The sequence below is a fragment of the Archocentrus centrarchus genome, chromosome 17 (genome assembly GCF_007364275.1).
Source record: "Archocentrus centrarchus isolate MPI-CPG fArcCen1 chromosome 17, fArcCen1, whole genome shotgun sequence".
Lineage (NCBI taxonomy): Eukaryota > Metazoa > Chordata > Actinopteri > Cichliformes > Cichlidae > Archocentrus > Archocentrus centrarchus.
In genome coordinates this window covers 23713363-23728917 of record NC_044362.1, presented here as the reverse complement: position 1 = coordinate 23728917, position 15555 = coordinate 23713363, and the positions used below count along the sequence as shown (strand labels likewise).

The following is a 15555-nucleotide window of genomic DNA, read 5'->3' as shown; positions in this document are numbered from 1 at the left end:
AAAAAAAAAAATCAGGCGGTGTGTCACAAAGCAGGCAGTATATGATAATAAAAAATGCTTCGGCACAGCACCGCTCGCAGTGCGGGAGGACCTTCCACAGCCGAGGAGCAGAGTGAATGCCTGATGATTAAAGGTTTTTTATTTTAGTTACAAAAATAATACATGAGTTTTAATTGTTTGGTCGCGATAGGGCCTGTTTTTCTGCTGATCCCATTGATGTCATTGCCACATCACATGACCATCCGGTCTCATGAATTCATTGTTGTATTATTCTTGTTTAAGCTTGGTTCTTAGTTCTAGTTTATTATTTGGTTCCTTGTGGTATTTATTACTCCTCCCCTGTGTCCTCTGTGTTGTTCCGTCATCTTGAGTTCTTTCTGTTTTTATGGACTTTGTAAACAGCCTAAATAAACACGTTTGCTTTTTGTTAAATCCATTGTGCCTCAGGAGTCTGCTTTTGGGTCCCGAATCACAATACATGACTCAAATTATAGTTCATGTTTCCTTTCCTCGTGTACTACAAAAATAATACAAAATATCTATAAGTAGTTTTTCTTCACATTTGGCTTAAAAACTCACGGGTGCAGTTGAAACAAAAACCCATCCATCACGCTGAGACCTAACCAATTCCACGCAAATGCAGGTAACCTTTAAAAAAAAAAAAAGACCAGCCAACAAAAATAGTCAATTCCAAGTAATAATGTAATTTATTGAGCAACAGTTAAAAGCAAATATTTGTAAAACACTTAAAAGCACTTGTAAATATCTAGAAATATTTTATTATATTTATTTATTTTCTATTGAGCAAAATTGAAAAATTATTCGTTCGAAGAGCAACTGCAAAGTCTTTCAGTCTTTTTAAGCGCAGGACGACAATTACAATGATTTAGGTTCATTTTAGTAGTGATACAAAGAGAAATAACTATCCAGTGTGAAACGCGGTGAAATGAAACACTTACGTTTGAAAAAAACAAAAAACAAAATTGCCGTTATCTCCGGACGCTGACACACATGCGCAGAGGAAACATGAATAATTTGAGGTGTTTCAGCTGTGCCTCTGTTCCAGCTGGACTCGGTTTACCCTACAAAACATGTATAAAAAAATAACTGTAGACCTTCTTTCTGTCATCTCTGTTAAACTGTAGGTATTCCTGTGACGACTGCATGTTTTTCCAGGATCCAAACTGAATGACATCGTTCTTGAACTGAATTTAAGTTTTTCATCTCCCTCAGTTTTCCTCCCAGCAGCCATAAACTTTCGGAAATCAGAGACAGTCTCAGTCTCAAGGAGTTCGTGAGACGTAGTCACGATCTCCACTGTTTGTCGTGTTGCTGAACACAATTTCTTATCCGTCCGGCCTCATATATTCTGATTCGTATTCATGCAGGAAACTAATATGCTACTATTACTATTACCGCTACTACTTATACTAATAATACCATTTGGACGGTGGTGCAAATCGTCGCTCACACCAGAGACGTGGGTTCGAGTCATAAATGAGATGTCTTTTCATTTGATTTGCATTATTTATTTAAATCATGTTATTCATTATAATTTAAAAGGACGTGGTTATGGTTGAGATATATGTAGTTTTAAAAACTACAAAAAGAGCATGGTTTGGGTTAAAACAGCCCTTTTAAAGCTCCATTTTCTAGTTGCCACGGTGATACGTCTGGAAACACATTACGTAAACACGTAAAAATGTGACATTTCGTGTAAGAATAGAGTTCACAAGAAGCTGCATCAGGATAATGGTTATGTGTATATAAGGATGAAGAGAGGCTGTCTTTTTTTTTTTTTTTTTTTTTGTCCCAATAAGTGTTTAACAATAACCCGTTGCTGACTGTTAATGCAGTTGCTGCTTTGTTTGTTTGTTTTTTGTCTAGAAGTAATTGAGCATCCATCAGCTGGTACATCCTTTTGAGCCATGGGCCTCTTGTGAAGAAAAGCTGAGCACAGTGTGAAACAGCTCACCTCTCAGTCTTAACTGTAGCACCATTTTCTTTTATTTGGAGTCATTTTAATCTCATTCGACAAAAATCTGCTGTGATTGTGACTTTGGGTCACTTTGGGCATCAAAAGATGGAAACATCTGACCCCCCAGGAGACCCATGATAACAGTCCTTGCTGCTTTCTTTACAGCCAACCAATAAAAGTCAGGCTTTTGAAAAGTGCCTTTTGAAAACAGGAATCAGTCATACTATGGGACATTATGTCTTCTTTTTCTCTTGATTCTTCTTCTTTCTGCTGCTCCCTTCAGAGAGTAGATCATTTGTCTGCATCTCGCCCTGTCTCAATAGCATCCTCCTCTGTCATACCAGCCCTCTGCATATCCACCTTCACCAGATCCATGAATCTTTTCTGTAGTCTTCCTCTTTTCCTCCTGCCTGGCAGCTCCATCTTCAAGATCCTTTATCCAATATATCCACTTTCCAAACCATCTCAGCCTTGCCTCTCTGACTTTGTCTCCAACCTGAGCTGTCCCTCTGATATACTAATTTCTAACCCTGTCCCTTCTGAACTGCTGAACTCAGAAAAATCTGAGCATCTTCAGCTCTGCTGCCTCCAGCTCAACCTGCTGTCTTTTTGTCAGTGCCAGCATCTCCAAACCAAACATCATAGCAGGCTACCATCATGTAAACCTTTCCGTTCACTTTTGCTGCTATCCTTCTGTCACAAATCACTCCTGACACTCATCTTCATCCACTCCATTTAAACTCATCGACCCTAACTACTTTCTCTACTCCTTGCAGCTTCACTGTTACACCTGTCTTACTCTCATTCACACACATGTATTCTGTCTTACTTCCATTGACTTTCATTGCTCTACTCTCCAGAGCATACCTCCACCTCCCCAGGCTCTCTTCCACCTGCTTCCTGCTCTCACTACAGATCACAATGCTGTCTGCAAACATCATAGTCCAAAGAGATTTCTGCCTGACTTCATCTGTCAACCTGTCCATCACCACCGCAAACAAGAAGGGGCTCAGAGATAATCCCACCCCCAGCTTGAACCCGTCTGTCACTCCTACTCCGCACCTCACCACTGTCTTGCTGTCCTCATATACATGCATTATGGGGACAGCTATGAAAAAAAAATATAAAAACAGAACAAAAACAAAACAAAGCAAAACATGTCTGTTACTCTTTGTTAACACAGTAAAATATAACTTGAATTAAATAAAAAAAACAAAACAAAACAAATTAGATTCATTCTAATATTTAAAATCCATCCATCTATTTAAAATAATATAAAATGTTTTACATTAGTCTACAATTTCTCCTCTCGTTTAAGCACAGCAGCTCATTCGTTTCTAAAATTAGATTTTGAAAAGCGTACATTTTTGTAACCGCTCAATTTTGTTCTTTCCAAACCAGTGCACTCCAATGAGCGACATGTCTCGAGGGTCTTTCCTGTCCGAGCTTAAATGCTTGAACGCGAATGCAGCACTTACCTACATAAAGCGTTTGAGTTGGTGCAGTCCTAATGGTGCCAAAAGTTGTATTTGACCTTTCGGAGAGTTTGCCCGCATTGCATTGGTTTGTTATAGTCGATAGAGAATAAATCAATGTTGAACTCTGTGTATTACAGTTTTAAAAACATACGATTCAGGCTGGAGCGAATCTGCTAAGTTATGCGCTCCCCCCGTTGCATTCCAATAATGGGCTGGACCGTGGTTAGGCCTTTGCAGTGGGGAGTTGTTTGGCGGACCCCGCAAGTTTTTCTATACTTTACATGTTATTTTTGTTTGTCTAAGGGAGGGCAAATACTCAGATTTTGCCACCATTTGCCTCGTTATTCACTTGGTTTGTCGACGGACCATAAAAATTAAGAGTTTTGGGCGTGGTACCGGGCCAAAGTAGGAAGTAAGGTAGATAGGAAGGACGATATCGTTGAGTCGGACTGTCCACGGCTGAGCTTATGATGCCGACGTTGCGGGACAGCACCATGTCCCACCCCGGCGAGAATTCCCACCAAGTCCGGGTGAAAGCTTACTACAAAGGGTAAGGAATCACCACCTCTTTTAGTATATAATGGATTCAATTAGGAAAAACTTACTAGCACCACTTAGAAAGATGGCTAATCAGCTGGCTAACACTAGCTCAGTCAGCTAACGGCTGGCTAATGTTGGGCATCGCCAGGTTTCGGTAAACTTAGGCAGGCGAACAGGTGACACTGTCCAGGCGCTCTGACTGCGATAAGTCAGCCTCTGGTATTTAAGAATGTTTTCGACTACACAGCGAAGTTGTCATCTGGTTTAAATTAGTTAAATCTGTCTCAGCTTGAAAGCTTTGGAGCTAGTCTCTCAGCTCAGCGGGCTAACAGTTGCTATCTAAGTTGATAAGGATTTGGCGTCTTGTTATTGATTGTTCTTGCATTTATTTTTTCTTAATTCTGGCAGCACAACATGTCCTGGCATACCAATCTTATATCACTTAGAGAGGCACAATGGAACATCAGGAAATCCTAACAGTTGTTGAGCTCTCACAATAACCGAGGGGCTTTGAAAATCCAAATTAACGAGTGATGTTGATTCTTTTCCAGTCTGACAATGTGATGAAAAGGTGTTATTTTCAGCCTCTATTATCCAGTACTTATGTGGTATTAGTTCCAACAACGAAACCATATATCACATTTATATGTAGATTTGATAAGCTCATTATAAAGACTTGTTCCGCCCAATTATTGTAGTCAAATGAAAGAAAAATGTCGTCATTAAATCTAAAGATTTCGTATTTTGCTCCAGAAAATATAAAGCGTAAGCAAGTTGTAATTATTATCAAAAAGAGTAGAGGAAATATGTGCTTAAATTAGGAAATATTTTTGTTTGCATTTTGGCTTCCTTAAAACAAAAACAAAAACTCCAACAAAAAATAATTAACTGCAACAGCTGTCATAAATGTTCGTCTAGTTTTCTCTAATTTATGGGATCGGTGTATCAACTCATCTTTCACTCTGTAGCCGAAACTGTAACACATCAGGGTTTTTCCTGGCTTAAAACGGGCCAAAGTTTCAGTGTTACCGAATTTAATAGCATTCTCCGGTTATATACGTCCATTTGCTGAACAAAAATGTATTTTAAGCTTAGAAAAAGATGCTGTTTGAACTTAGTTTTATCAAAGTCCTGGTGAAGTTTTTTTTCATTTCGGGGAATGCCCAAATCTCTTTGGTAGGCGCCAAGATGTTTTCTATAGAGGAAAAAACCCTGATGGCCTAATATTTACTTAAAGGAAAGCCTTAACTAAGTCAGGGAGCAAACATACTTCAGCACAAGACCTGAACAATGAGTGTACTGTCCAGCGATGTATGAGATAGGCAGGTCGATGCCATTGTCTTTGAATTTCTGTCATGCTAAATAAGCCTTTAGTTTCACAGTTGAATGTCGTGAAGGAAAAAATTGATCATTCTCTTGTTTCTATAATAGTCTCCCTCTGTTTGATGGAATCAGAGATTGGAGGCCAGCCAAGACTTGAAAAACATGTAGTGCAAGTCATCTCAGCCATATTCTTTGACACACCTATGTACTTGTGTAATGTGTGATGATCATTGGCTGGCATCTCGCAGAGCGAGGCATGTGAAGTATTTCTGGTATGGCAGCTGAGGAATCTCAGCTACGGTGCCAAAGAGGGATTGCAGTGTAATGGTCTCATGGTTCTGTTACCTGGATGCATTAAGCCAGGATGTGATTGGATTTGTTATTGTTGTCCTGCAGAAGTTAGGAGTGAGAGATGTTAGTTAGTAATGCGCCAAATCAATATAGTAGATCAGGAAGTAGCCTTGTGTCAGGGCTGTTTACAGTTTTTATGGGACTATGGCAACACGTGTTATAAACCTTATTGTATTGTTGAGTGTCTCCACTAATACTGACTGTGGTGTAACATTAGAATTGAAGCAATTCCTCGTTTCATCAATTAGCGAACTTCCAGGAATAAATTTGTATTCATGTGTTATTACTGTATAATTAAAGTTTGTTGGTGTACCGGTTGCCTGTTGCGTCACAGCAAAGACATTCTGCGCTTCCCACATGTTGGCCACTTGGGGTCTTTCTGTGTGAAGTTTTTTTGTTCCCCCTGTGCCAGTGGGTTCTCTCCGGGACCTCTTGGTTCCTCCCACAGATCTAAAAACAGGCATATTAATTGGTGATTATAAATTGGCCATAGCTGTGAATGTGTGTGTCTCTGTGTTAGTCCTGCAGTGAACTGGTGACTTGTCCAAGGTTGTCCAAGCATTTTTTTCATAAATTCTTGACATAATTAATGACATCATTCCATTAATTCTGACTGAACCGATTACAGCAAATTAATCCGAAATGGAAATAGACGGTGGCAGTGTTTAAAACAAGTGGCCTCTATCATGTGATAAAGGCCTGAGAGTCTGCAGGTTTCTTGTCATTCAAACACTACAGTAGTTGATTTCACAGGTTAGTTTTATATCTGTGGTTAAAATCATTACATATGAAATCTAAACGAATACAGTACTTCCATATCCAACACCCACTCCCCTGACTTTATCAGTGACCTTACTCTCACTTTATCTGTTCTCGGTGTGGTATCCTTTTTGAGTCTGTTCTTTATTGTTTGCATGTCTGCGATCAGTCAGTGCCAGCAGCGGACTGGTGTCAGGCTGTAGCAGTCTCAGCCTGTCACTGACACATCTTCATGTTTCTCTCTTTCAGGCAGCAAATGCATTGACCACATGACCAGAAACTTATGGTGATGCTTTTACTTTACAGTAAAGTACTAAAGTACAATTCAGAAGCTCAACCAAACAAGATAACACCTGTCCAGTGAAGCTGCTACAACTGCAAAATACTGCCTGCTGTCCAGGTCTTGGCTGCATTGTGAGACTGGTTGCTGTGCTTGTGAGTCCACTATCCTTCAAAGTAAAAACCCGGCTGTTTCTGGGTTGGATAGCTGTGGCCTGCCGAGTGGCATCGCATGATTTGATCAAGTGGATAGTGCAGTAGTTTTAACAATAGATAATTAGGCTGTCTCCCAGGTGAGATGTTTTGGGCATATAATATAGGAGGAGGTCCCGGGAAAGGCCCAAGACATGCTGGAGTGATTATTTCTCTCAGCTGATTTGGTGTAGGGAGGTCTGGGTATCTCTGCTCCTTCAACCCAGACCTTAATAAAGGAGAGAAAAAGGATAGATTGACCTTTAAGAATAAAAGAAATGAAATCCAAGATAAATTTTAGTAAAATAAAGGTCAGCATATCAGCATCAGCAAAATCCGTCCGTCTGGCCGTCTGTCATGCCCATGTTGCTATATCAACTCCACCCACATTGAAGTGGTACGCAATTGTAATGGAAACAAAACAAAACCGTGTCAAGCTATGTAGGTACTAGAGGAAACACGGCATGAGAGAATCTCTTGTTGGGTTAATTCAACTGGTTCAAAGGTTTTCCTGGTTTAAAATGGGCTGTCCTGCTGGGGGTGGTAATGCCACCATCCATAGGACGTGATGTTATCGAATGTTTTAATGGGCATGAAAACGATGTAAATCATTTGGTGTGGCCTTCACCATCGCTGCATCTCAGCTCCATAGACCGATGTGTTATAAAGTACTTCACAACATCAAAATACCAATTGTGGAAATGTCCTTGGAAGAATGGTTTTTCGTCTTTTCAGTACACTTTCAATGACAAAGCACAGTGCTGGCAGCACATAGGCCAACACCTTATTAAAACACTTTGTTTTGTTAGAATTTGTAATCCATCTCTGCATAATTTATGCTTTTTTAATGCTTTTTTAATCTACAGCTTTCAAAAGTTCTGTCTTTATATCACTATAAATAATTAAAACTGTGATCCTCATTGTGATTTATTTTATTTATTTATTTTTTTAGCTAACAGATGTTGAATGGGGGATTTTATTTTGCCATAATGGACCTCTTTAAAACTTGACTTAGCAGGAGATTGCTCTGTGTTTGAGCTTTTAGCCCAGTGTTTTTCTGGAATCTATTGTTTGTGCCAGTCTTGGAGGGCAGCCATCTGATGTTTTCCTTTTATTTTATGAGTCAGCTTATTTTTAGTCCTGTATTGTCCTGTGTACGCTTTAGCTGGTCTTCTTAACAGAAATCTAAGATTTTTGAATGTCACTGCCACCATGTTGTGCCAGAAAAATATATTGTTATTGCAGAGTTGCCGACACAGACTAACACAAGGTTTTCTGTGTGCCAGATTAACTTCAGGATTCCTGTGTAAGGCATGTTGTTTGGCAGGAAACTGGGTTTACTCAGGCCTGATGGAGCAGTTAAGTTATTTTCCTCTTTTGAAAGGATTTGCTCTTCTTTGTCAAAGACTCTTGCCATCTGCATCCCTGCGCAAAGGCCCGACTTTGTTTAAAAATATGGCACGCAGTTCTGTCCTTTTCTCTTTAGTTTCGCTCTGAAAGCCCTTCGAGCGCTCATCCACCAAGTCACTCAACTATCTGCCAGAAAGCATCTCCACTGTATCTGATTCTCAGATAAATGTATGCGTTTCCTGTGTTGTAATGTCCACATTGTGTGTAATACGGCTCAAGAGTTGCATATAAGTGTCAGTGGTTTAGAGTGACCTTGTCCCTGGGCTCAGAAGGAGTATGTTTAGTTGCAGCTATTTTGTTGTGCGGAGTGACACTCCTCCCTGTTCAGCCCTGCAGGTGGGCCATATTGCCTGGAGACCACAGCATCCTGCGGTCTAGACCAACAAAGCCTACAGGAAAGCTGTTTTGTTAACTTTTAGTTTTTCATTTCTGAGATCCCACCTAACCCCCCTTCAGAGTCAGGTGGTTTGCGATATTTTTTAAAATTTTCCCAGCTACATGTGAAGTACATAGGGAGGGGATGTTTTATGCATTTGATTTCACTTTTTAAAATTTTCCTCCCAGGATTTTTGAGCCCTCATAACTTTATGGGTACAGAATATAGTCATGTGAAATTTTCAGGGCTAAAAAACACGTGTAAACATTATTATAAACAACTAGTTTTTGGCCAAAAATTTAATGTGCCTGCCTCTTGCAGGGTTCTAGCCAGTGGTTGATTGCCTGGCGCTACACCATGCTGAGGTTCTTTTGCGCCAGACTGAGAATTTCACCGGTTTGCTATCCGAACTATTCTGTCACTACAATTACCGAACGGGCTTGGACTTAGGCTTCCTATTAAATATAAAATCCCAGGAGCTTGTCTTGTTTCTTGTCTTCGTAGACTCACAAGGATAACACACTGACGTATTGCTTAAGGAATGTTTATTAACAATAGCTGCAGGTACACTTGCACCTCATTTGCACCTTATTTTTAGAGCATAGTAATACAGACCAGACGGATTCACACAAGTGTTGTCATCAAGTCATGTGGTCCAATCAGATTCAGGTGCCTTCAATGACCTGTAGGACCAACCATTATCACAGAAAATTACATACATAGTATTATCCAATTGTTCACCGTCACTGAATTAACAAGCTGGCACGGCATTTAGAGTTTAGCATTAGCAACCTAATTAACATTAGCTAATTAGCATGTAGCTAATGCTGGCTAATGCTAATTAGCCCACAACACACATGCGCACTGGGCTGAATTTTTTTTCTGGATGCAACCCTGTCTTGCATAAAAGAAGTTATGAAGGTTTAAAAATCAGATAAAGTTTTACATGGCTTCCCAGCTGATGGGGTCATTTGGAGACACCATTGATTTTATTTTTTATTTTATTTTATTTTTAAATGTAACAGCCCATCTTCATATCTGACAATAGCATCTATTGGGTTGTTTCCACTAGTCAGTGTGACTCAACTCAGTACAGTTTTAGGGTTTTCTATTAGGTCCTGGGACTAGGTACTTTTTTAGTACCCACTTATCCAGGGTTCCAAGCGATCCAAGGCGATCTGAAAATGTGACACTGAAGAACGGCATGCCAACTGCTTCACAGTTGCTATAATGTTCTTTTCCTGGAATACTGAATTTGGTTTACACCAAGCATGTCCTCTGTTCTGGTGTCCAAATAATTCAGTTTTAAACTCATCTGTCTGAAGAATATTACTCCAGAAGTCCTGGTCTTTGTCTACGTTATCTGTGGCAAACTTCAGTCTGGCCTTCATGTTTGTCTTAGAGAACAAAGGTTGCATACCTCCCATGCAAGTTAAACTTGTGCAGTCTTTTTTTGATTGTAGAGGCATACACTTTAACATCAGCAGTAGCAAAAGACTGCTGTAGGTCCCATGATGACATTTTAGGGTTTTTGGAGACAACTTTTAACATCTTGCAGTCTGCTCTCGGGGTGAACTCACTGGGACGGTCAGACCTGGGCATGTTAGCAGTTGTTTTGAATGTCCTCCATTTGATTTCCTGATTTCATATTCTTTAAGTTTTTTTTTTTTTTTTCAATAGCTTACCAAACTTATAAGCTGCTACAGTCTTTTTTCTGAAGGCCTCATACAGCTCTTTTGATCTCACCATGGTGTTCACTCTCACTTTAACAGTCAGGAGCACACCAAACTAAATGTCTGAGGATTAAATAGGGCAAGCCTCCTGAGTATGAATGCTGCATAACAATGTTCTAATCATGTGCACCTAAGGTTATTATAGTTAACGAAAAGGAATGAGATAACGAAAACTGAAATTGAGCAAACATTTTTGTTAACTGAAATAAATAAGAACTATAATTAAAAGCAAAAAACGCTAACTAACTAAAACTATATTGTGGGTTTGCAAGGCTAACTGAAATTATAGATAAAATGACTTTCATTTTAGTTATTTTACTTAAAAGTCTTGTGGATTGATATATAATTTTTTTTTTTTTGCTCCATTGATCCGTGCCATCGGTCATCTGTGTGTGTGTGTGTGTGTGTGTGCGTGTGTGCACTGCGCTGGTCCGAAAAGTAATGGTATTGGTCTGTCGAGGAGGCAGCGGAGTGCCATATGGAGTTTCTTTGAGTACGATAGCACAGATAGAAGCGAGTGTCTTGTTGTGGATGCTAAAAACTTCTTAGTCAGGAAAAAAACACCAACCTCAAAGTCCACCTGAGAAACGCACAAGGCTGCTACGGAAACCCAAAGAGGAGAAAGTCACCGCCGGTACCACATATAAAACACCAGCACACGACCGCAAGGTAATTAACACACATAATCCAGCTACACAAGCATAACAGGACGTCGGCCACTTGCGGAGGTTGTGTACAGAGGCCCCACAAATTAGCGAGCATCTAACCAAGCTAGCTCTCTGAGCAGCTCTGACCAGCTTCATGTGGTCAGTAGCATCAGGATGCAGCTGGATTTGAGCTTTGATTCCTTCAAAGAGTTCAGTTTGTTTTTGTCAAGCATTCGCAGTGTTCTGATGTCATACACCACGTGTAGGTTTTGTTAATCTACTGCACTGACAATGAAGTTTATCGTAGAGTTTATTGGATTTTGGAGTTCATGTTTTTCTTTGATTCTCCCTGTTGATGTTCATTTGTGTACTTAATATTATACACATTTAGCACGTAGTGCACCTGTCTTGTGAACAGTTCATTATTGAATATATTTCTTTAAACGATATCTTTTGTTGAGTTTTTGTTAGACACAGTCACTCTTGCACCTTGAATCTTGCACCTGACATGTATGAAATACTAAAACTAAATCTGAAACTAACGAAAACTAAACTAAAACCAAGCATTAAACCAAAAATAAAAATGAGCAAAACCACTCTGAAAACTAACTGAATTAGAGAAAAAAAAAGGTAAAAACGAACTAAAGCTAAACTATAGTGTAAAATCCAAAACTATTATAACCCTGTGTGCACCTGATGTGATACACCTGTGTGTGATATATATATATTTTTTTTTAACCATTTTGAGTGGGAATAAACGTGGGCATATCCAAATTTATTCCTCACCAGAAGTTGCAATTTTTAAGAATTACATTTTACATAAAATTTAAAGCCTTTTTTGCCAGTTTTGTTTAGTTACATTACTTGAATCTCCCATTATTGTTAAAATTGATATTAAATATCCATATAACCAAATATGCAAAAAAACAAAAAACAACCCACACACAGGCTTTCATAGGGTGTCCTAATTTTTCACGACTGTATATGTGGGTTATATAAACTTGGAAGTGGTAGTGGTGACAGTGAGATTGATGGTTGTAGGTGCCCATGACAGCCCTCTCCTCGAACCTACTCCAAACTTGATTGCTCACAGTGACCAATGACTTCATGCCAATGACTTCTCCTCCTCCTCCTCTAATTTAGCCGCGCTATAGGACAGTGCAGAGCGCAGGAATGCCAGACTCGTGTGGAATGCCGCTTCCTCCCTTTTCCTCACCAGCGATGAGCTCCTAGTTGCTCATAACACCTTAGTCACTCAGAGGAATTCCATAGCAAAGCTTCTTTGTCAGACAGGTTCACTAGGTTATTTTACTTTAGTATTTACTTACAACATGTAAAAATTACATATTTCATACAAAGTGAATAAATGTTTTGAACTCTAATCTCTGTTAACGGGGGTGGAGCCTTTGAAGAACCCACGATTAGTCAGTATATACTAAAGGAAAAGAGTATGGGATGCTAGACTGAACAGAAGTCTGTGAATTTTTATTTTGTCCATTTGATGAAAATAATTTATTTTATGCTGGTTTTAACTGAAACCCAACATGAAAAAAAAAAAAATCGCAGTTCAGATGATTTTCTTTTGGTGGAAGGCCAAAACGTAGGTATCAAAATCTTTCACATGCGGGGAGAAAAAAAACCCTGTGTTGGGCTGTAATCAGGCAAAAGATGACACCTAATATGTCTGTACTGTGAATTTTGGCTGTTTTTACATGTAATATCACTCAGAAAGTTGGAAACTACAGTGTGTCATTTGTTTTTTTTTGTTTTTTTTTTTTTAAGTCTCACACAGTTCACAAACAAACCACAAGATTAACACAGCGGTTATTATAATTAACTGAAACTGAAACTCTGTAGACAAAAATAAAAACTAGACTGCAGCTGAAACAGCTTGTTGTACTAACAGAACTAAATTAAAATAAAAAAATTATAAGAAATGGTCAAACTGAAAGGCAGAGGACGCTTCTGTGCTTTTTGTTCATTCCCTCTGGTGTGTCTTCGTGGCACTGAGCCTGTCTCCACAAAGTGATGTGTTTGTATTGTAATATTTGTTCTGGCCATCTGAAATTTCATTCCTGGAAAATACCACCCATATTATAATAAATAAACCAATAAAAACTAAACTGAAACTGTATGTTTTCAAATTGGTAAAACTAAACTGAAACAAGCATAGGTGAGCAATATTAAAACATTTTTCTGGTTCTTTATCATTTGTTTTTAACTTTTTTTTTTATGTGTAAAAACATAATTAACCCAACTGAACAGTTTTAGCTTTGATATTTAGAAAAAAAAATAAAAAATCTTTGGTGCTTTGCCCTATCATAAGGGCTTTCATTGTACTGTTGGGAAAACTGCTAATGTAGTTAACACAGCAGCAAAGTTAAAATACTGTTAGTTAACCTGTCAAGGTTTCTGTTAGCTGAATTAGTTGAAAAAGTGAAGTTTCCCAATCAAAGGAAGCACTACATAAGCCATCAAACATTGGCCTGACCAAAAATATTTAGTAGATTTTTCAAAAAAAATGTTTTTTTTTTTTGTCGACCATCTTGATTGAATTGAATGATTGTTAGTTTTAGCTCTACACATTGTGTCATGTGCGAAAAGTGTGGCATTACTTTCAGCCATGGTAAGATTAAAAAAGAGAAACCGTCCAATAACAGTCATGTTGCCTGCTGGTTTTCTTTAGTTTATTATTTAACTGTTAGTTAATTATTTATGTGAGAAATATCTTTAAATATTGGAAATATCTCAGCTCTGAGAATCCAAGGTGAGGTCTTTTAATCTGTTGTCTAGTCTAAATGACTTTTTTTTATATTATGTAAAACACAAGTAAGCAGCAAATTGAGGAGCACCAAACAGTATGAGAATCTGCCAAACAAATAATTGGCACCCACTAAGCAGGTTTGGCTTTTGGCAAAGGAAAATCACTTGGTGTGAAAAGGAAAAAAAAGAAACACTCAACTTTTTAGTGGGGCTTCATTTACCTCCAACTTAAACAGCTTAAATTAAAAAAAAAGATTGGTATTATATTATATTGGTATTGGCATTTATGATGGCTGATAAATAATAGTTGTTAAGAAGACATAGGAGAAATACACTTCAACCATGCTGTGAGTATTGATTTTGCATAGTTTGACTACTAAAAGGCTCTCTGCATGTTGGCACAATGTGTTTGGAATGCCACAAACAACAACCAGCTGATCTGATCAGAGTTATGCAGAGTGTAGTCAGTGTAATCCACAAGTTGCTGTGACAATAGAATTTTTTTTTTAACTTATGTTATCTTAGTAAGGACTCAGAACTACACATAACAAATTTTGGAAAGATCTCTTTATGTCTCTTGTGTGTGGAAGTAGGGCTGAGTGATATGGACCAAAAATAATATCTAGATATTTTTTTACTGAATATATGATATAGGAATAGGAAACAGAAAAATGGGCCGTCTTTCTATTTTTAAAAAATATAAGACATATAATTCTTTTTACATTATATGAAATGAAAATTTTAAAAATGATCAGTTTTTCATTTTTTAATATCCGTCTTGAAAACGGAAAATGAAAAACCAATCCGTTTTTCAACAACCATTTTCAAAACAGAAAAACGACTGACCAAAAAGTACATGGACCAGTGACCTCTGGCATCAACAAGGCATTTTCACCCAGATAACTGCCGCTCATTATTTTCTTTCTCTGACCATTTTTTTGTAAACTCTAGAGGTGAAAATCCCAATAGATCAGCGTTTTTTGAAAGACTCAGACCAGCCTGTCTGGCACCAACAACCATGCCGCATTCAAAGCCACTTAAATCACCTTTCTTCACCTTTCAGATGCTCGGTTTGACTTCAGAAGGCCATCTTGATCATGTCTACATGCTTAAATGCAATGAGTTTCCCCCATGTGACTGGCTGATGTGATTAACAATCATTGGAACAGGTGTACCTAATAAAGTGACTGTATTTTTGTCACATTTTTATCAGTTGCCGCCATTAGCTGAGCTCGTATCTGTGTTAATGACAAAGTTGTCTGAGACACTGGAGACTTGGCTAAACTTTAACTACAGCATAGATGCACAGTATTTAATGAACACCCACAGCTCTGGTCCAGTTACACGTGACTCAGTTAAAGTCACTCGCTGGCATCAAAAACCTGCTTGGATCATCTACAGTCACAGTGTGGAAACTGTAGTGTGTGTGTGTGTGTGTGTGTGTGTGTGTGTGTGTGTGTGTGTGTCTGTTTGTGTGTACATGCACTCTTGAACTTTTGATGTTATCAGGGTTTTAGGAGGAAGTAGAGCTGCCATGCTGGTCCGAGAGAAGAGATCAGACACTAGGAGTGTTGTTGCCAGTCTTTTCCTCCCCCCCCCCCCCCCCCCCTCCTCTCACTGGTAATGATTAACACCAGCAGGATGGAAGAAGAAGAGGGTGAGAAAATAGAGGCAGGAAGGGAGGGAGAAGAAGGCATCAGACTGTCTCTTGACGTCAGTGTATTAT

At 38.7% G+C, this 15555-nt stretch overlaps 1 protein-coding gene across 1 annotated transcript in view; it reads left to right on the top strand.

Moving 5' to 3' along the window:
- Positions 1 to 3676: 3676 nt before the first annotated feature.
- The window catches only part of prkci (protein kinase C, iota), a 39895-nt gene continuing 28016 nt past the window's right edge, over positions 3677 to 15555 (top strand). The window contains exon 1 of the mRNA XM_030751506.1: positions 3677 to 4006. Coding sequence (XP_030607366.1) covers positions 3924 to 4006 — 83 coding nt within the window. The 5' untranslated portion in view covers positions 3677 to 3923. The remainder of the gene's footprint in view (positions 4007 to 15555) is intronic.